The sequence below is a fragment of the Trachurus trachurus genome, assembly GCF_905171665.1.
Source record: "Trachurus trachurus genome assembly, chromosome: 20".
Classification (NCBI taxonomy): Eukaryota; Metazoa; Chordata; class Actinopteri; order Carangiformes; family Carangidae; genus Trachurus; species Trachurus trachurus.
Window position 1 is genome coordinate 18070279 of NC_139911.1, and position 23514 is coordinate 18093792.

At 40.9% G+C, this 23514-nt stretch overlaps 1 protein-coding gene across 1 annotated transcript in view; it reads left to right on the forward strand.

Annotated features, from left to right (window-relative positions):
* Positions 1-1365: 1365 nt before the first annotated feature.
* The window catches only part of LOC311003856 (cadherin-18), a gene marked incomplete at both ends in the record, with an annotated part of 73482 nt that continues 51333 nt past the window's right edge, over positions 1366-23514 (forward strand). The window contains 3 exons of the mRNA XM_083995751.1: positions 1366-1596; positions 15185-15479; positions 20561-20680. Coding sequence (XP_083851877.1) covers positions 1366-1596; positions 15185-15479; positions 20561-20680 — 646 coding nt within the window. The remainder of the gene's footprint in view (positions 1597-15184; positions 15480-20560; positions 20681-23514) is intronic.

Genomic DNA, 23514 nt, shown 5'->3' on the forward strand with positions numbered 1-23514 from the left:
CCCCAATGCGAATTCTAACTTGATATACTCTTGTTGTGTGAGAGAAGCCTTTAATCTCACTGTATCGCAGCCTAAGTGAGATTCTGAATCTTTGTTTCCTTTAGTCTTGAGATCACACCGAAGGGCATCTCAGCACAGCAAGGTCAAATGATGCAGTTTCCTCTCATCATCATCAAAAACAAAAAACATGAGCGGTGAGGAATGATTTCCATGCTTCAACAACACATCTAACTTGAAAATCCTACCTAAGATGAGACAATTCTCCATCATGTTTCCTCTATAAGGTGGTAAAAGGGTGCAGTGTTCATTCCTGCAAATGGGTTTCAAGGGGAGCAGAGCTTCACTAACATGGCCACTCAGCAATACTTGCAGTTATTTTATTTTTTTATACTTGAGTGCCATCTTGAATATATAATTTTGATTTATAAAAACTGTTTCCCTCTGTCTTTTCCATTCCAGTGCCTTCTAAAAATCATCCTCTTTCTTACGTCTGAGTGGCTTGATGTCTGTCCTTATCATAGTAAATGTATTTCTTCCTGCCACACTTATTATTCATCGTGCCAAGGCACACACTAAGCCTCGCAGTATGCCCTGGTCATGTTAAAACATCCAAATCAAACCTTTTTTTTTTTCCTGGAGTGTTTTAATAAAGCCAACTCATCCTCTGAGTTGCAGGGGCCTGCACTGTGCTGCTCTGATACATGACTCTGACCTCACATGGCAGTATCAGTCACTAAGCAGTGCTCTGCCCTTATAGGCACGGACAGCCTTTTAATAGGACTGTATCTCCTCAAGTCCAAACTTGTTTGTATCATCTGCATAATGGCAAAGGGAAAATGCTGGAATACCCCAGCACGATTCCCCTTTTGCCTTTTTGTACTTTATCACAGTTAGCCAGTTTGAAGTGCACATCCTCATCTGTAAGGATTTATGAGCTCCAATTTAATTGGAGGGAATTAGTGGACATTTAGCTTCTAATATCCATCAAATTAATCTCTAACTCTGTGTTTCTCTTTCCCCTTGTCTCTCTCTTAGGAAATCCAGAATGGCTTCAGGGATTAACCTCTGCTCTTGGTAGAACTACCCAGAAGTTCACGTCCATTTGCACAGCATCTTACAGCCTGGGAAATTCCATAATGTAAATCTATCTTTGCCTTTTCTGCTATTTTTTTTTTTATTTCGGCCATGAACCTTAGAAGAGCTACCAGGACCGCTGTTTCCGTATTTTGGATTTAGGTTGCTCTTTTGTCCTGGACTACTTTGCGGGCCTGCAGCGGTGGCTAGTTGTGGAGGCTGTGGCGGTGGTGGCGGGAGGACCTTGCCACCTCGGAACACAGGGATAACTTTACAAAGGCGCGTGCCACCATGAGGATATCCACCACCTCCTGCATCTGTCCCTTTCTGGTCTGCCTCTGCTTCATCCAGAGGTGCTATGGGGCGAGCCATCACCTCCCCGCCAAAGTGCCCTCCAGGAACCAGACCAAACTGGCCAACGGGGAGACAGAAGTGCACCATAGGCCCAAGCGTGGGTGGATCTGGAACCAATTCTTTGTTTTAGAAGAACACATGGGACCAGACGCACAGTATGTGGGAAAGGTAGGATTTCACTGAACCGATTGCACCTGTAAAAAAAGAAATCTTTTGATCCCGGGGAACTCGCTTTTGAGCAGCTTACTTGGCATTTTTGTCTCTCCTCTTGTTTATTGAGAAATGGGTTACAGCAGGAGCAAGCTGTTCTCTTGAGGTAGATTGCCACGTCGGCATAGTACATGCTCTGATGTGGATATTCACTTCTCATTTGCAAAGGTGTGTGTGTGCTCCATTTTTTTTGCTCCTGTCATTACAATGACTGACCAAATTCCTCCTGTGATAATGTCCCAAAAAATTGTAATTAAGGAGTGCCTCTCAGCGTGGCTGCCACTCTGGGAAGCTGGCTATGTTAGGGTGGATTAAGTTTGAAAGTGAGAATGGCCCTCTACATCAAGCTATCTTTGAACTGAAATATTAGATTTGGTTTCTCTGTGGGAAATGAACCCAGATTTGATCTCTGGGTGGGAAATGAACCACCATAAGAAATTGGACAGTTGTACAATGGGGATATAGTGAGCTGGGGAGCCTCATAGTTAGAACATTTTATGAATGTAATTCCAGTGTCATTTCAAAGTGAGTGATGTCCCTCACGGTGGCAGAGATAGCGGTGGGTGTTCTTCCTGCCTGTGCAGAGGGTAAGGTATAGCATGGTTGTTGGCGGTCGGTGGTGACTTTTTCTGTTAGCTCCACAATGAGCCACAGGGAGCTGGTTAAGTCCTCTGCTTGCAGATTGCCTGCCCTTATCTCGTGAAATGTGAAAATGTGTTTCTCCGCTGCAGTGATCATTATTCTAGGCACTCAGGCACAGACTAATCCCCTCAACTGCACTCCGAGAGAAAGAGAATGAGAAAGGCACAACGCTCCTCTGACTGCACATATGTCTGTATTTCAACAACAGGGCCATTTGAAGAAGGAGGGAGGGGGGGAAAAAACAACAACAAATATCACTTTACCCCTTAAATGTCTGCTTATTGAATAAACCGGGAGTTTTAATCACAAATGCCCTTGCGAGGCTGACAAAGCAGGAACGAGAGGTTATTTATCGGTGAAACATGTTTTTGCTAATATTATTTGATGCATGAATGAACCATAAAGTCCCACAGCGCCAACATTAAAACTATCCCTCAGCATTCAGCAGGCATTGTGTCCTGAGTATTTGACGATGAGAGGATGTTTGCAGTGCATTCACAGCGCCGGCTCGTCGACGCAGCGGCCGCATGAAGACGTGGTTAGTCTAACATTAAATTTGTCCACTGCTTTGAAGTTCATGATTGTTTGGTTTGCTGGCTGGTTGGTTGATGTGCTGGCTCTACTCCTACCTTAAGGGTGTTGTTGTTCCGTTTGTGCGTGGGTGTGTGTGTGTGTGTGTGGTGAGTACTGCTGATGAATGCAAAATAAACATAAACAGCTAATCCTGGATGATAATAAAGCACTGAGAATAAACATAAACATTATTAAGGAATCAATTTGACATGCATGTTTAAAGAGATGAGGTCTCCAGATGGTTAGCACAAAAAATATTTAATTATGTGGGTTGGGACTGGTGTGCAGTGTCCTAATGTGGCCAGGAGACAGAATGACCCTTAATTAGACAAAGACAGGGACAGAGGAGGAGGAGGAGGAGGAGGATTAATGCACTCAGCACGTACTGTGCTGTATTGTATTTGTGTGTTTTTTTTCCCTTCCTCCCTTTGCTTGATTAAAAAACTCTGGACATTAGTAAGCAGCAAATAAGCAGCTCCACTACAGGGAATTGCAAACACTTTCTTAGTCGATAATTGCTTCTATTAAGAAAATAAAAAAACACAAAACGTTTTCAAAAAGACGTTTCATGATAAGGTACATGGGTAAAAAAAAGTGCACATAGAAATGGAATCCTAATTATTGCACAGTTAACAGAAAAAGCCGCTGTGTGCTGAGAAATCTGCAAGGTCAAATATGACACCTCCATAACATAATGTGAGCTTCAGTGTGGGTGGTTGTGTAATGTTATGCAGACAGTTTTTTTTTTTTTTTATCATCTTTTATATTTTACCAATACTCTCACATAAAAGACAGCAAAGAGTGACTTCTGGGAATAACTGAAGCGGCCAGTCTGTCAAGAACATTTTTAATCCCCCAGAGGTATCCCATAATCCCCAGTGACACCTTTCTGGGGGGGCTGATGCATTTGGGAAATGACAGCTTGGTGCATGAGTGAGACACAAAACGCTTGATAGGGGACAGGGCTTGTCCAGATACGAGACAGGAGACAACCCACTCTCCCAATGGGAGGTGTGAATGTCTTCATGTCAATCAGCTCAGCGTGGCGCTTTGAAGTAGTCGGGCAGGTTACAGACTGGTTGGGTAATTTCTAGAAGATGATGCAAATCCCCCAAACTCTGAATGAGTATGAACTGCCTGCTCTAACTTAGTTGGAAGACTGGGTGCAGCGGTTTGATAAAGAGGACCCAGTTCCACGGTCAGAACTCCTTGGATTGCACTGTCATTGGGCGTCCGCCTGCTGCTAAAATATACAGTAAATAACGTGTGATTTGACAGAATTGGTGCTTCAACCCAGACTAGGAGGAATACCCTCTTGTCTCATCCTGTGTTCATTTGCAGAGCAAAGTAGCAACCTCTAAGAAAAGGTGCCTAAATGTTTTATTCATATATCTAAAAATGGATTGTGCTGTGACAGAATCAGGCAACTGTCTTGTTTCATTTCACAGCAATTTCACAGCTAGTGTTACATTAGTATACTGCATTGTTGGAAAGAGAAACATCCTGAAATGGCAGAAATACTTACCAACCACTGAAAACCCGTCATGACACTGTATTCACAAGGAAATACTCTTTTCATTTCCCTTTTGATTGAGCGAATAATTTACAAGAAAATACCAAAAAAGCCATCTCTAATGATTTAAAACCGAGAAAAACCCTATGAATTCTCACATGTTGGAACCTGAAATGTCTTTGTTTGATCTGCAATTGGCTCTGATTTAATCTTAAAATAACTGCTGCTTACTTTGTCTGACCATTCAAAACTCAAGATATTTTACTGATATTGATTTTTAACAGAGAAGAACAATGGAGTCTCAAACAGCTGTACTGACTCTTAAATTCAGATTTTGTCCTCACTAAAGGCCAAAATCGGGGACATGATGAATAAAAGACACAAAAATTATCAAAACCATTCATACCGGTGGCGGTGTGAATATGTAACAGAGGCGTAAACCAAAGTTTTACTTCCCGTCAGGTGGTTCTTTGCCTCCACGTCATGCCACCGAATAACAAACTCTATTCAACACCGGTTTGTTTATGTAAGACAAACCTGCTATACCACTGTCATCTAGTTACCAACTCTACTTAATCCAAAACAGCAGTTCACTATCCTAACAGCCGAGTTGTTCGGTGATGCTTCGCCACTCATCGTCCTTTATTTCATTGTCTTTGTAATGGAGAGGAGGTGGAGAGGGACCCTGGTAGTTGACATGGTTGTCATGGTGTTGTGTAGGGTTGTTGTAACGTACCTCCTTTCCACGCAACATGATTGGTTGATGTGCTTAGCCGCCGGGCGAAAGCTCGACCTCACAAAATTATTAATGTACAAAAAACTATTTTCAGCAGAGACCTGTTAGCTTTGAAGATGTTTTCTGTTTATGATTTTAAACAGGGAAATGTATTGAATTAATGCCTCAGACAGTTTAATTTATACTAATTTAACCTCTGCTTTATCTGGAGTACTTTAAATTTTACCAGCTAGCTGCTAACTGGACAGGTAGCTTGTATCAGAGCTTTTGATTTCAAAAATTCAAGATTTGTATTGTCAATTCAACATGTACCGGACATACGGATGAATTGAAAAAGCCTTTTCTCACTGTCCAACAAAATGCCCAACAGATAAGACATAAACTGCAATGAAAAGAGCTGCCTGCTATATTTAGAAATGACGTAAAACAGAATATAAACAAAGCAGTAAAATTGTTGAGGCTGTTAGCTTATAGTTGCTAAAAGGATTTAAACAACTAAAGAGAGTTTGCAGAGTTGGGTTAGAGTCACTGAGCCCTCGCACCAATTTGGAGCAACATTTGCTTGGAAAAGGCTCATCATTATCTGGTCGGGGATAGAAAAGTATCAGCAGTGCTGTGTCCTTGATATGGACACACTGTCACCAAACAAAAGCTAAGCCAAGCGAATTATAGTTTAACGTCCATTGGTTTCAACAACTGCAGAAAATAACACTTGAAGCTCATGTCTGCTGTCTGTGCAGGCATGCATAATTTCCAAAGTGCATTCCCCTGTCCTCTGGCTGAAATGTTCAAACCTATTAACGCCATTTAGACACTCGAGACTAAAACCTTTTTGCCTTCACTCAGTGGCAGAGCACAAGGCAGAAACTTCATGTCTTCTAAAGCCGATCTGCTGACGGTTTCATTTCTGTCTCATTCAGATATTAAATTTTAGCTGCAGTTAGAGGCACAGCCATTAAATGAGTGTCAGGGTTGCTTCCGGGACTCTAATAATCTCATTACTGTACATCAAGAAGTCAACCATCCTGCTGGGAAGACAACGATTCATTCCCTTTCTCCCCGCAGATGTCAAAATAGAGGACAACTATTAGGGCGGATCTCAGCGATGTGCATCAATGGCACGTCTTCAGCACGCCCCTCATCACTGTCTCTTGATGTATGGTCATTAGGCTGGCGCTCCATCATCAGGGTTTGCTGTGACTGTTACAAATCAATCGAGGAGAAGGGGCCGCTCAGAGGAGTTGATTGGAAGGGAGCACGGCCAAAAACGTGGTGATAATCAGACAATCAAGCACGCCCACATAAAAAGTGATTAAGTCCTCTTGAGTGAAGTATAAGAGCAAAGATTTAATCAAAAACGAGCCCACCCCCCCCTTCACTAATTGCAAATATGAAGCCAAGGCACTGATCATGAGCTAGGGCACGTAGCCTGCTTATTTCCTCTTCTCTTCACCCCCTCGCTGTGCACACTGCTGATGAAATGAATGTCCCACACTCTCTTATCCTTACCTCGACTGCCATTTACGCACCAGCGAGGCTTTTAACTTCAAAGTGATGCAGCTGTAATGACTGTTTCTGGAGGGGGGGAAAAAAGACAATGTAAATGTCAGTAAATGTTTGACCAGTGTTGAGAGATGTGAAATTACAGATGAAGAAACAAAAGATGCAGTGATGCGTGTTGGGCTATTTGTAGCCTTGGTGAATCTGGGCAAACGCGCCGTGCCCATTTAGCTGTGCCCTATGTTTCACTGGAAGTTCAACTCGCTGGAAAATCGATTATAAAGCAGCATGGGATCAATCAGCTGAAATGTAGCCACCGTGGTTGTATTTTGACATATTTTATGCTCTGTGCCTGGTATAAAATTTGCTCCCAGTTTTTATGTAATTGTCTCCTCCAGAGTTTTATGCCGCACTTATTCATTTTCTTGCTTGGAACAGAGAGTTATCCTCCTGGTTCACCTTCTTGTTCTCAGTTCACACACTGCTCATAATGAGTGGACATAACAGCAGTAAAACAGCATCCTCGTGGACAGTGAGAGGGCAAACACAGACACATACGCTATGTGGATCTGTACACTGAGTACAAGCAAGTGGTTACAAATGGCATTCACTAGTAATGCAGTATGGCCAGGCAAATACATTGTCAGGATCTACACAGTGAAAAAGGACAAAGCCACTTAAGAAAAGGAAAAGTAGAGGTGCAAATTAGATGAAGGTCAAACTGTGTAGCGACTAATACCGGATCAGGATGGTACTCAATAGAGCGTATCCTCTGCTGGCACTATGTAATTGTGAAGATCGTGTTGCATGTCATGTTCTCCTTTTCCAAAAAAGTCGGTATTTTCCATGCTCCATTAAAGTCTTCCAGCAAGTAAGTAATTTTCTTGACTCCACCTGAAATGGGACACAAGTTCCATTTGTCTGAATTGCAGATACTACCAAGTGTTCTAGATGATTATCACAGCGCCATGTGGCCAGTCAGAGCTATATTTGTTCTGCACAAAAAATTGGCAGGAATAGAATAATTGGCATGGTGGATATGTCTAAACCGAGGCTTAATGCTGTAATGGTGCATTTTGTTCTATTGGCCCATAAATGGAATTGAATCTCTTTTTATCTGCTGGTGGATGGACAGGGTTGTTGATGGTTATGTATAGATGTGTATTTTAGAATGGCATGGCTACACATTGAAGGCCTACATTTTGGTGTTCTGTTAGGCTACTTGTTTGTTGGTCGGTTGTGGAGATGGTGGGTAATGTAACCAGTTGTCAACGTTAGAATAATTTAACAGATAGATAATTTAACATTACAGACTGAGAATTTGATAACTCAAATGTTAGGTTTTGCTGGTTCTTTGATGAGAAGCATTGTAGTGATTTTCAGATGCAGGTCTTACCAGTGTGTGCAGTAATGAAACAACCCTGTGACTAGGTTTAAAATGAGATTATTTAAAATGAATTATGGATAGGCCTATGCTCATATTAGCTTATAGAACATACATTTATTCGATTACAGAGATTGTACTAACGATGACCTGATATATTTCTTTTGCCATTGAAATCAATCATGTATTACAGTAGTGCGACCAAGTGCGTCATCAGTTTTAAGACAATCTATGACTTGAATCATTAATTCCAATCAATCGATCACATATTCTTAGTGAAAATAATCAGATGACGATTGGTAGCCAACCAGTAGGTGCATCCCCCTGTTGCACCATCCACAGTTTTCAGTTTTCAGTAATTGGTCTGACACAGTTAACCTGGGAGAAGCTTGCCCGTAAGCTTTTTGTAATTTGTCATTGTTGAATAGCCAATAACAGCCAACTTACAAACAGATCCTTTAATCATCAAAGATGAATACAAGAAATCTTCCAATCACAACAAATATGATCTCAATATGAGATCGTATCATCAATTTGAGGTTGTGTCATCCCAATAATGAATGCATGTTTTTAGTTTGAAGCAGTTTAAATGTGCGACATAAATAGGGACTTTCCCAATGGCCAAAAATGCTGTTCTCAACACTGACAGACTGAAGACCACAAGTTACAGCCCTGTTATATCTGTGATCTATTTACTTTTTTTATTGCTATCAACAGATGTTCCACAAGTAATAAAAAAATATACTACTGAATGTTGTATATAATAATCATTGTGGTGGATGTCTGTCAGGATAGAGGATTGTTTCCTTTCCACAAATCTCCTCTCTGCCCGTAATTGACTTAGACATCTGAGAAGTGCTACGACGGAGCCAAAGGTAAACTGTTTGGCTGTGAGCGTCAATTAGCTTGTGAGCACAAACAGTTTAAGGCTACTCTTGACAATGAGTTTACAGAGCCCAAACAGTGAAGACACGTAACTTGTTGACAAAAGAAAGTGAAGATGTGCTTTATCTTGGGTCGCTCCTTCAGGTGTGATGAAATTATAAGGGAGGTTCTCCTTGAGATTGGTCTGTTTTTCGCCAACGATTTCAAAGCCCCAGACTCTGCTGATCTCTTTAAACTCCTCAGAAATGCATTGCCAGCTGCCAGCCGCCAGCCACATGCCAGTCATCTATTCCACTAGCCTTTAATAAAGTCGCCCATAGAGACAGAGAGATAAACACAATCCCTTGTTTTGATGCCCTGTGGAGGAACAGGATTCCTCTAAGTCTTTGTGGGGAGATGACAACAAAGTAACAAGAAAGCAGAGGTCATAATTTCACCTTTATCATAGCATCTCCCTGGACTCCTCTGATCACACTATAGGAGAGATTTCCATACATTTCCATTCATTATTTATCACACAGACTGAACGTCCCTCTGCTGGTTTGCCGCACACATTCCTAGTTTATGTCTCACATTAGCAAATTAACACGTTTATTACATTAAGGCGGGTAGTCATGAAATTTTCTGTGTGATCAAAATGAATAAATTATAAATAAAATATCCCACATGCTGAGACTAAAAAAAAAAAATGCACCAGCAGCACCCTCTGCAGAGAATCTGCAAAAAAAAAAAAAAATCATGTGACAGAAATTGCTGCAAGCCTGTTTTTGCACCATCAGCTTTGACCAAGAAGGGAAATAAGTCAAATATAAACTGGCCAGCACTAAGGGATAAACGTGCAAACTAAATAACCAGCAAGTGAGGGATATATCTGTCCAACTGAGGTTTTTTTCTTGCCTCTTCTCATCTCTTTGGTATCTCCTGGCATCAAATCATCACAGATGGTTGGTAAACATGAGAAAGTTGAGTGTGGTTTGCTTACTGCCAGGGGGTATACCAGTGTCTATCAATATTAGATCAATCAGCGTTAGTACCCATACCTCATGTTGTTGTTTTTACCCGCTCCTTTTGGTTGAATTTCGTTATTTATTCATTCTTTTATTTTATTTTTCATTTTACTTGACTGTTCTGTGAAGTGAAGAGAGGAGTGAGTTATTTGAGCTGCTTGAATATATTTCTTTGAAACCACATTAGACACTCAGAGTAAAATAAAATATTGTCATATATTCAAAGGTATAGGGGATTTCAGAGGAAACTGAGACTAGTTATTATGAAATGTCTATTAAATGTCAAAATATGGTGAAAAATTTCCCTCATAATTTCCTAAGGCCGAATATGACTGAGACTATAAAAGCTAGGAGGGCATTCATCACCACCCCTCAGTGGGAATTATTCAGTATCTCGTACATATTTGAAAGATACAGTGTTAACACATTTGCTCAGCAAAATTTCTTACATAAGTGTTGTCTTTGCTCACATTAAGTTACCTTCTTCGTCAGCAGTGTACTCAAGACGTAACATAACGCCTTAGAGAGATAAAGAGATGTTAAAGATCTGGATCCTGAATCTTCTGATTGTTGATGTGTAATGTCTCATTCAGGGGTTGGACAAGACACAACATCAATACCCCATTCTCCCCAAGTCCCAAGTTGGCACGGAACAAACTATATTGGATGTTAACTGCTGTATTTACTCAGGCTTTTACTAAAAAAAAAAAAAAACTGAGAATGAACACCAGCTTCAGGGTGGGCGAAGGACAAAATGAGAAACAAATGTACACCAACAGAACCCTGCTCAAATGTAATAGAATCAAATTACAACAACTCACCTTCCATACTACCAAAACAGGGCAGAAGGTGTCCAAGAGAAAATTGCAGTCCAACCCTACTTACTCTCAAAATGCAATAAAACCCTAGAGACTAGGTTACATGGAGGCGAATAATGGTGTTGCTGGTCTCACAACATCATAGTTTCTTCCATTTGGAGAATATATGACAGGAACCAATAAGTCGCATGTGTCAACCAAGGTACCCAATGTCCACCAATCACTGACTTGTCCTGGCACACACCTGATTACATCTCCTCATCATTCACACATCATCGCCATGCGTCAACTTTCTGGCCACTGAGAAAAAAAAAAAATACAACATGTAGTGCAACAAAAGTAAATAAGTAATATGACCACAGTTGTAACAGTCATAGTATGTAGGGCACATCTGTCATGAGCACACAGTGGACCATAATGGAGAGTAATGGAAGATGAAGCCATTTCTTTTAAGAGTTAAGATTACATAACGCACAGAGAACACCTCAGTAGTTCCTGTCTGTTTTAAACTGTCTGTATCTTCATATTGTTTCACCCTCAGCTGGCTTGAAGCCGCTGTTCTCTCAGCCCTGTGATGTTTGTGTAATGGCCCGCAACCTGTTGACACTTTTATCACCCATAGATTTTGGAAGGCAGTAGTCGCCATATGCGTCATTGGCTCGCACTTTGCTGAGCTTGATTTATCGGCTCCTGCAATGGAAGACAATGGCTAAATTAGCGCTCTGACTGGAGGCGAAATTACATTTATGAGGCGGACGTGTTTTAGAGAGCTGCCGGACAGAGGTGGATATATCCTCATGGTCGTTGTGGAGGTGCACCGCTCTTCGGTAATAACTCTGGTTCGATGTATTTAAATGATTCAATTTATAGGTAGGGATTGATTATCAATTTACAAGGAGCACTAGCAGAAGCCAGTATTTCGAAATGTCTGTCAGTAGAGGAAACGAGTGTGTGCAGAAATCGGCCAAACCGTGTCAACAGAGTAATTGGTCCCATCCACGCTGCCAACGATATGTAAACACGGCCTGATTCCTTGCTTTGGAGGTTGTGTTTCATACAACTACAATCCAGCAACTGATTAACTACCTGATTCAACAGGATCTTTTGACTCCTTATCTAATTACAGCCTTGATATTTACCATGGAAAGGACAGTCTGCTCTCATCAAGAGTCGGGCTTTGCAATCAACAGCAGCTTTCTAATGAGTAATTTATTTGCGAATCCAGACTTTGATTGGATGCGGCCCGAGGACCCTCGGCGTTCAACTTGTTAAATAACTTAACTGTGAATAGCCTTTTATTTATTTATTTATTTACTTAAACATGGATACATTTCCCTTCATGTGTTGTTGTTCTGGAGCTGCATGTGTGTCCTAATGGACTCTGTAGGTACACAGGCTTAGTCATGCCATATCTCCCAGCAGAGATGTAAGATGGAGGTCCTGTAGAGAATTGGTTGTGCTGAAATTGTGTTTAATTATGTAAGAAACTGAAGAAAAAAAAAGGAAAAATGTGTGCAAGACACAGATTTGGTCAATATTAGGTTCAAGTGTTTAATGCTCTAAATAAAGCTGAGCAGTATGATGATTGATTGACTCTAAATTTAGCTTGCTGTGAAAGTAGACTGTCTTGTCTCGACTCCAAAACAGAGTAGTCATGTCCCAGTTCAGGAACAGCACCAGTCAGATTTATAGTGGGTGAAGTGTGCCAGTCAGTTTTTTTTTTTTTTTTTTTGCAAGCTGTAGAGGATAAGATTTCCTAAAACTGTATGAGTGAGGTCATCCATTCTGTGACTGCTGCACCTGCAGTTTGGGAACAGATGATGTGGCCCGTGTAGAGTTCTGTTCCATGTCTGATGCTATTGTGAAAACTCTAGTGCCCAGCACCAGACCTCTTTTATTTCTGACAGATGCTGCTAATTGCCATTCAACAGAATCTAACTCATAGCAACGGCTGCAGGTTTTTAATTAATTTAGTTATTTTGTCTCTCCATGTGCTTTCGGGTGCTTGCGAACCAGTCTTCACCATATCAATGCTCATGCAGACCATGTAGATATTATTACGGGATCAGAAGCAACATATTAAGTCCATACTAACACAGTATGAATTATTCATCTACTGCAAGTGTATCTTGTGTTCTCCATAGGCTTGCATAAATCTTGTTTGAGACCAGACCGAGGTGTGCTCTGGAATTCAAACGCTGTGTTCACAGCTCGTTGATGTGCATCTACAAGTATGAAAGACAAAAATACCACCAGTGTGTGAAGTGATGCCAGTGCATGGTGAAAATGGATTGTTATGTTACATACAGCTGTGACATTCCCCTGAGGGAGGGACGAAAAGAAAGAAAAAAAAAATCATGTGTTTCTTAACATGTTTTATTCATGGCTGAAAATGAAATTGTATAATGACGATGTTACAGCGGTGGCCCGGTTTGGAAATTCAGTGGTATTGTAAAATATATGTATAAAGTTTCAAAACTGCAACCCAGCTGAGCAATTGCCATGAAAGTCTTAATCCTCTTGGTATCAATTATGGCTGAACAAGTGGCTCGGTTTTCCTTTATTCCTCTCTCTCCTGGTGAGAACGAAGGCAGAGCTTTCCCATCTTTAACAGTCTTGTAAGGATTCCCCCCAAAACTTTAATCTCTCAAGATGCATTTCTTCAGCGATGCTCGGGTACAGTCAAGCCTGAGAGAGGAATATTGAATAATGTAATGTCTGACTTAGATGTTGGGAGTTTTCTTAAGCTGAAACGTGGGCTGAGTGCAGTAATGCAGCAAAGGTTACCACTATATAAAGACCTTGATGGAGATTATGTAGCTGTACTTCAGAGTTCAGTTATATGGCCTTGACACACTCCCTTATATGTCTAACCTCAAGAAATAGGACTGCGGCTAGTGATAATTTTTTTAATGAAAGTTAGTACTATTGATTTATCATTTTATTGTTTTCTTGACCTCAAAACTGAACCCAGACTCATCTGATAAGAATTTCTGCTCTTGTTGTTTTATAACAGAATGTATTTGAATAACCTTACCCAGACATTCTGACATTATGTTACATATGGATGGAAGTATAGTTGAAATAAATTATTCAGCGTCTTGCTGAGGACTCCCAGGGACCGCCTCAAGGGCCCCTAAAGGTCCCTCGACCCCACAGACCCCCCAGCATGAAAAGCTTTTGCAAGTCTTTTTAGAGACCAAGGTCTGACACCCTCTCACATCTAAAGACAGTGAGTCATAAATGGTGGAGTCTTTATTGTAACGCCGTAATACTGGGAAACTGGGAAAAATCAATCATCTACCGTAAAATTCGAAATATAAGTCGCACTGGAATATAAGTCGCAGTCTATTTTTGGGGGTCTCAAACTGGGAAAACAAGGTTCTAATAAAAACGTTATACAAGTTATTCCACAAGTCTACAACATGAAGATTCTGTGCTGCATTGTAGCTCTTTCTTGTTATTTTAAATAAAAAAAAATAAAAAAGAGATTGGGGTAATTTGAATACTGTACAATATAGTGTGTGTGTGTGGGGGGGGGGGGGGGGGGGGGGGGGCACACGTTACAGAGAGACCGAGTCCAGCAGGAGAAGGGGCTGACTTACAGAGATGGTGAAGCGCTCTTAAACAAAACATAACAATATATATTATTATATATTATGTATATATTATTTTCTGTGAGAGACTATAGCGGAGCCAAACAAGTCTCGTTAATTAATGGGAAACACCATTCCGCCCATGTAGTCGTATGCGGATACGGGACGCATCGCCGTTTACACTTGTGTTCGATGTGGTCACTACGAGTCCATGACCACCTCCGGAGGCGGTTTGGCCGATCGGATCACTTTACTTTCATGTGGCTTTCATGTGGTCTCTCTGATTGCAATCTGATCACTGAAAACGCCTGTTAATGCCGTGTAAACAGGGTTGAAATTTACCTTAGTCTATAGGTCGAACCAGTGTATAACCTGCACCCAACTTTTTAGGATGAAAATAAGGGGGAAAAAGTGTGACTTATACACCGAGTTTTGCGGTATTACTATTAATAATTATTTTATTAATAGTTTCCTGTTTTATATTGAAATAATTTCATCAAATTATCTTTTCATCTCCTATTTGAAAGCAGCATTACCTCAAACAAATCCTGCTCATCTCATTGAATGTCACTGTTTGCATCAGCCAAGTGGAAGATTTGACCTTAGAATGACACAGAACAGGAAAGAAGTCCATATTTGTTATGCTCAAACTAGATGGTGTTTGGTGTTGTTCAACAAAAATGAGTGGCTTGTTTAAACTAACATGGACATAATAGTGGTAGAAGTCCCTTCTCCTGAAGCTGTTCCCTGCCAGTACACTGTGGCCATTGTGAATTCTGCAACCATGAATCATACTTTGAAACCGTGAATCAAAAACAACCCTAAGCAGTGATTTTTGGCAACGTTCTTCACTCTGTATTCACACACCCTCTCTGTCTGCTTTGCCTTGCAGCTTCACTCAAACTCAGATAAAGGCGATGGATCCGTCAGGTACATTCTGAGCGGGGAAGGAGCCGGGACTATATTTATCATCGACGAAGTGACAGGAGATATTCATGCCACTAAGAGCCTGGATCGGGAAAGGAAAGCGCATTATGTCCTGCATGCACAAGCCTTGGACCGCAACACAGAGGAGGCCCTGGAACCAAAGTCGGAATTCATCATCAAAGTACAAGACATCAATGACAATGCACCCAAATTTCCAGATGGACCCTTTGTAGCGACGGTGCCTGAGATGTCTGAATTGGGTGAGTAGCACTACAGAACAAACCGGACCCTCAGATGATTGCTGTCCTCTGTCGGCCACAGGAAGCCTTTGTTTGAATGGGCTGACGGATGACAAAAAGTCTCTGAAATTGAGCGTTATTTTTGCCGCTTTTCAGATATTCTTCATGTTTATAATCCTTTTTATCCCAGTGGTAAAGAGCAAAAAAAATATCATGGCGAGACCTCTGCCTCCACTTTCTGTATATGTTTGAAATAGACTTATGACCAAGTGCAGCTCCAAGTTGGTTCCAAAAGAAGGTATTAGTATTAAGAACCGGGATCAAACATGTTATTACCCTGTGTAGCATTCTGGTCTGTCCTGTCTGTGATTATGTTCTGCAGAATGTTTGATCTTCTGTAAGCCAGCCGAGTCCTCTTTTTCATCTTTGTTTTCTGGCTGCTGTGATGGTTTCCCGGGTGGGCAGGTCTTTATAAAGCACTCAATAGTGCCTCCACAGCAATCCCTGCCATCGAGACTGTGGAGTCCTCCACATCACGGCGGAAAGAAAAGCCTCTATCCACCTCCTCGGAGACAGCTGCTTCTCGTATGCCCAGCATCATGTGGCTATCATCTATTTTTTATTTCTTTATTCTACTGTTCTGTTTTTAGCTCGGGTGAACAAAAGCCACCCTTTTCTCAGTCCAGTGGATTTCTGCCTCCGAGCACAATAGCTCAAAAAGTATGATGCTCAAATATTTCACAGCACTCCTTCACAACATATGTAGGTTGTCCAAATGGTGGCCAAACTGCTGTCAGTGCGGTTTTGCTTCAAATATACTATGATAGTGAATTTGTGGCACTGACAGTTTGCTGAAAACACAACATTTATATCTGTCCGTCTAGAATAATCCCTCCAGCTGCATGAAAAGGAGTAGAAATACCTATTAAAATAATATCTCCAAGTGGGGAAAAAAAAGAAACCCAACAGCTTCATCAGTTTTCTCGTAGTGAGAGGATGGAAATGTGCAAAACCGATTAAATATGCAAACCCCCAATAGACCTGTAGGCGCCCTCTTTATAAACAGTCAATATCTCTCTGGTTGCATTCATGAATATTCATGAGCAGACAGGCCTGACACACATACAACTTTGCAAGTCAGTGTATTTGTTTTTTAAGTCGGATGTGTCAAGTACATGTCTTAATCACCTCTGCGCTGGCACTGAGCTGAGCATGAATATCACACTTCTTAGGTGTGGCTGCTGCTGTAACAAGTGTATTGGATGTTAGATAAAATGATTTTGATTATTATATGAATCGGTGACAGCAATCTTTAGTTCTAAATGAGTGCATAATGGGGTAATGAAAATATACTGGGGGCACTAATCCGTATATTGGCATCCTTCGTTTAGCTCTAACGAGAGTTCTCATTTCAAAGTTTCAGTTGTTGGCCGCAAAACTTTATCATCGGTTGCACAAAGGGAATCAATCACCATTGATGACCCAAGGGGGGGGGGGGGGAACAAGGACTGTGAAGGGGGAAAATAATTAGCCTCTTTTTTTTTTTTTTTTCCTTCTCTGGTTTCCCGCCCCCTCTTTTGCTCATGTCCATTAAAGTAATTCCTTTTCGGTTCGGCGTCTGCGGCCTCAAATCGGCTGTAACAATCAACTGTCCTCACACTCCAGAGCACTAATCCCCCAGCATTTGTCAATACTGGCGCTCGCAAAGTGCAGGAAGGGGATGTCTGCAGAGTGTGTGGCGGCTAATTGGTTGTGATGTTCTTTTTTTTCCCTGTCTAAATTGATTAGCTGGGCACGTGCCAGGTAAAATCCGACGTTGCCATCTCATTTCACCCATTCAAGAGCACAGTGATATTTTTAATTTTTTTTATTTTTTTGAGAGGTAGATGAAAGGTCTGTCACTTTTCTAGTATTGTTTGTCTCCCAGTTGATATGTTCCACATTAAAGACATGCTGGGTGTAGGAGCTTAGCTTTCCTGTTAGCTATACTTCACTTCTGGGAAAAATCCCTGTTTAATGGTGGTTTCTTATACCCAGAGGTGAAGGCGGTGGCTTGTCTCGACAAGTAGTTATGATTAAAAGAGTGTTTGCTGGAGCTAATGTACGGCAATTGAGTGTTGAACCTTTGTAAACAAAGGGTGGAGCAGAAGTTGATGCATCATCGCACATCAATTTTCTTAACCCACGAAGTCTCAAACTTTATCTTGTTTTCTTTTTAATGCTCTCATATGAAGACTAAATGAAAGCTGCGATGAAACAAATGGCACACAACCCTTGACTCCGGCAGCGGGAGGAAGATGATGAGAAGCGACTGGTTGTAAAACAGTTTGAGAGACTAACCTTGATCTTTAAAAAAAAAAAAAAAAGTGCAATAGATTGTGTGGTCATGGCGATGAGCCTAGTGAGCGATAGTGTGATAGATGGAGTGAAACCTGAAGTAGATGATGAAAGTAGATGTAAAAAATGGGACATGGGATGTGACTAGGTTCGTGATAGAAAGGATGATCTGGATCTGCCAACCCAGGTGCATATTTCATCTTGTTTTTGCAAGAAATTCAGAAGTCATTATATGGTGTTGAATATTCTTCTGATTAAACCTTAAACACCGAGTGTTCTGCATGGTGGCTGATAAAACTTTCATCGACTGCTTCTGTGGAAAGTTTCATTCAATATGAACATGTAATCTACTATGCATTGACAGATTAGATTCTTGCCTTCACAGTAATTGTGGTCATTTTCAAAAAGAACATCCCTATCGTAAAAGAATTCAGTTATATGGTAATAGCCTACAAGCTGGAGCATCTCCCCGCCTTTAAAAAAGATTGTCATTTCAACAATGTAAGAAATCCTTAATTGGTTCCTTTTGTTAAATGTCCCATAGTGTATAAAGTGAGCTCTCTGTTTTTATTGTCATTAGTACGTCTAGATTCTATATTAATACTGTAAAAGTATCTAAGTGCTCAATCCATGGAGAAATCTGCACAGCCTTTATTCAGAAATTGAGGCTTAAAATGAGTTGTCAGGACTTTCATTATCTTTGTGATGTCACAACAAAGCTGACAACACAGCCAGGCCCCCAAGCATGGATCCACCAACCAAACCTGCAGGATTTGGTTTCTCTGAGCGTTAACCTGAGGTCTCAGAACATGCTTGGCCAATCAGAATAGAGGCTCAGAGTCTGACCTACTGCTACTTTAATTCAGAAAGAAGCTTCAAAGGGGTCAAACTACAGTGAGATGGTTTGGGTGCTTTAAACCAAAAGATACATCTTTTCATGGATTAATACATCAAATAAAACATAACATGTGTAAAATATGGAACCTTTAATGGTTGCATTAGCACTAACAAAGATGTCAGGCCATTATAAGTCTTGTGAGATGGCGGCCATTGTGTGAAAAGCTCTGACTAATGTGTGTGTCTTTATTCGCCATAAAAACAACTCTGTTACATGAAAGAAAAAGGTGAAACTGAGTCCTTAATACCCACGAGACCAAACTCCCAGCAGAATTTTAGTGCATCTGTGAAAGTAAATGTGCAGCAGATGTGTGTGTATACTGACTTTTGAGTGCTTACTCTGTAATGACTGGTATCAGACCTGTTAATGTTGCACTTGTCACCTTAATAGTTCCAAATATATAGTATCTGAACACTTGAGCTGAAGTGTGTTTTGAGTGCATTGCACAGTCTATTAGGACTGCATAATGAGTTCATTATCAGGCAGAATATGCAACAATAGGAATCTGTTTAGACAGTCTGCGAAACCTACAACACAAAATACATATGTATATAGAGAGACACAGCTGTTCTTTCTGCTGGGATTCATATTGAACTGCACAGAAATATTAATGATAACAGACCATCAACAGACCAATTCAAAGTCCATCAATTAAATTATGCACTAACTAATGAGTTTTGCTAGACAGATGATTCGGAACCAGTTCAACTTTGTTTTTCTTTTTCTTTTTTTTAAGCAATCTGAGAATTGATTAAGTCCAAATAATTCCCAGTGCAATTTTTTGCTTCAAGGTTGACAGAGAATCAGAGTGGCCAAGCATACTGTGGAGTGCATGGTTCATTATGGCTGGCATTTTCCTCTGTGCTCCTTCAGATTTCTGAGAGGAGGACAAAAAAAATAAAAAATGAAGAAAAGAAAAAGTCATATCCGGTGGGACACATTCGAGCAGGCTTCACTTGTTTTAATGTAATTTAATTCCCAGTGGAAAACAACAAAGCAAGTGTCCAGAAGATTAACATGCTCTTAAGTGCATCATGTGGCTCATATGTCTCCTAACACGGTTTTTTACATATAATACCCCATTATATAAGTTTGCAGTGCAATTACAATGCACTCATCGTGCAATTATAATGGGTTAATGAAGCCTGTAATGCTGTTTGAGCAATACTTGAAGTGTTAAATTGAACCACAATGGCTTTTAAACTGAATTTTTAAATAACAGTGTAAATAACAAGCCATCCTTCCAGGTTTTAAAATCATTTGTCTTTGTTTCCATTGTCCTGTTTTGCAATGGAAACAGCTTCAAAACCTAAGGCCACTGATTGCACTCAAACCATTTTCCCTATTAAAGCCCAAACATCAGAGAAAATGTCCAGCAATTATCCTTTCATGACACATAACTCACACACAAATACAGTAGACACACATTGCAGTAAGCTCTTGTGCTGCAGTGCCTCTGAATTTTTTATGTACGGTATACATTTATATGGCAAACTAATAGGTTGCCATTATGTTTGCAGATTGAATACAGGTGCTACAGTTAGCTGGATACCTAACAATAGTATCTGTATTCAATTACAGAGGCGTATTAAATCAGCATGTGTATTAGGCAGCTATCTGTTTCTTTGGGTTAAATGAGGTGACTCCCTCTTAAAGCTGAAAGTCTGGCGAAGATGTGTCCAGCATTTAAAATACTCCTGTCCTTCTAACCCTGCAATCTCATATTCAGATTTTATGCTCTCCTCGGATCGGGAAGACACCACCAGACATGGTTGCTAGGAGATTTCCAACATGTAGCCGTTACACAATTAATCACAACAACTCACAACTCCTTTTCTTTTAATAATTCTGCTGTGTTCCTTTTTAGGCACGTCTGTGCTGCAAGTCACCGCGACTGACGCCGACGACCCCACCTACGGAAACAGTGCCAGAATAGTCTACAGTATTCTTCAAGGACAGCCATATTTCTCCGTGGACCCTAAAACAGGTGCGGTATTACTGCAGACAAAGTGTGCGCCCACATTCTTGCCAGCGTGCTAACTATAACTATAAATGGGGGGTGATAACTTTGTTATAATCTCTATTGTTGATCTCCTAAAGTGATGTGTATATCAGCGCTGTCAGATCGGCACACCATATGTTTCTAGCAGTGAACATGGTGTTCTGTTATTGCAGCACGTCTGACATCATAAAAGCTAAAGCAGCCGCGGCAGAGTTATGGACTACTCATACGCCCGCTGTATTGTTGAGCACGCAAGCCGCTCTTTGTGGGCCATAACTAACTCCTCTGGGGTCAAAGGAGACATTTGTAGAGATGCCTTCATAAAGCCATTGTGTTCCTTTTGAAAGGAAGGGAAAAAAGCCACAACAGGCAACGGCCACTCTTTTTTAAAATTCATCTTTTCTTTTTTTTCTCCTCTACGAGATCTATTAAATGTTAATAAAACCTCTAAAGTGCAAGACATATAACTTTTATATGATGTGAAGAATGTGCTGTTGCTAGTGTGCGTGTGTGTGTGTGTGTGCATACAGTATCTATTTATTTCTGATCTCTCTTTTGTCTCACAAAGTGAGTGTGTACATGCACGAGTGTGTCTGAAGTTGTGCATGCTTGGTGTCGGCTCCTGCTGCTGCTGCTGCTGCTGCTGGTGTTGTCGGTTAGCATGAACAACAATCCACTTTTATGAATTGATTCATTGCTGTCTGGAACAACTATTGGCCCCTTTGAGACTATACCGCCCATGTAAAACATGAAGTCTTTGCTGAATGAGCAACACAAATGAATTGCTGAATGTTTTGACTTTACCTCGAGGGAAAAGGCAGTGGGGATTGATGGAGCAATTTCACAGCGGTGTGCATGGTGAAGCCGAAGCGTTGCCAGTTTTTTTTTTAATACAAACCAGACTTTCTTTATGTTTTGTTCAATCAACTGTATGTTGCTGTAGTTGAAATGTAAAAAATTATACTTTGGCACTAAAAAATTCTTATTCCAGTGTGTTTTTCCCCTCTATGCGATGTGCTTCTGGACACATCAGATTGCTTGTTTTGCTTGAGCTGACTCGGCATCTTGTCTGCATTATAATTCAGTGAGGGGCGTGCAGAGGAGTAGGGACGTGATCGAAGGCCTCGCCAGCTGCACTCCCTGCAAAAGCACTATTCCACCCACACGTTTTAATTTATATAAGTCGGCTGTTGTTTTCACCACTGGCAAACAAACCTCCTCCCTCAAATTAGGACAAGGAACTTCAGTGGTCAGTTGAAAACCTGCACATGGAGGGGGGGGGGTATACTAGCGTGCGATCCTTTAATATGCTAAGCCCGAGTCTTAAAGCAGTTGTGTTGGCATGCTGCCACATTCGAGCACCACACTGGGGAGCTGAAGCTGCTCATGCAGCTGTCTCACAGTGCATTAGCTTGCTTACACCTCCTCATATCCGCATGTACCTGGTTCCCACCATGCTCAAACTGCAGATACACCATCATGGGGAATTCATGTGTTATTAGCAGGATTAAAAGAGCGCACACACACACACATGCATGCATGCAAGCAAATCTACCTCTCCCAGTTTGACCTTGGTCTTGTGGCCTGATGCAGCAGCGACAGATTTTACAAGACCCATGAGGTAGAAGGAAAGCTCGTTTAAGGACAGAGGGTAATGACAGCATTTGGCCTGGACATATGGCAATGAAAGAATCCCCAGAGGGGTGTCTCTGGCTTGACCCAAATCCCCAGCAAGAAACCAAGTGGTCATTTTACCTGTTTTCTTCCTCCTGACTTTGTGGTTCTGAAAATATCATTTCAAACTTACCAGTGAGTGAAATGACAGATATGTCTGACTGTTGGAAAAATTGGACTAAGTGCTAAAATTGACTGCATTTACAGTCTAGAGCACTTTGATACCATAGAACATGGCAGAGGGATGACATAACCTGCCTTTGCAATGCAGTCATGGATGCAGTTTTAAAGGGACAACAATGAGTTTGTATTTGGTTTTTTAAAAAGTCTCATATTAATGTGGATGAATCTATGTTACCCACACTTGTTAATGGGTCCATTTTCGATAAATATATTGTTTTGTCTTTATCGTTATTTTGTTATTATTGTTAGTGGTCGGCTCACCCAGCATTTCCTACTTTCGGTTTCCCAGACGCTGCCCGGTGGGTCATGGAAATGACACCGCCTAATCGCTGTTTATGGTCGGAACTACGACGGTATCTGATCGTCTTCGAACCTCTGACTTTCATTCCTGATTGATGAAAACATTCTTGGCGAATGTTTTCGCTTTCGTCCGTCTTGCGCTGGTCCAAGAATTTCACCGTGCGCGCAGAGGCTCATGGGAAATGTAGTGTGAAAACACTTTGCTTTCCACAATTCCTCATTGTCCCTTTAAGTGTCCTCTTTGCCTTTGCAGATATTGAAATTAAAATTAAAACATATTTAATCACAAAAAAGAAAAGTGATCAATATGTGACCTTTAAAACAAACAATTGTTATTTAATTGTAGACAACCTTAAATGAAATGGGCTTTATAATAAGCAGTATTTTTAGACACTGGGTAATCACTTTTATTTTTAGCAAACCAGATGCAAACCCAAATGAACATTCTGCATTGTGAAGTCACATAACTAAGACAGACATGTTAATAGCTTAATAGAAAATGAATCTGAGTTTGTACTTCCATACTGACTAATTAACTCAGTCAGAGAACCACATTAAGGCAGCTGCTCATCTCCACTGGAAATAAGATTCAGTCATGGATGTAAAATTGTAAGTGACGCATCTGTGATGGTGTCATGCAGCATGCAAAGAATAAAATAAAA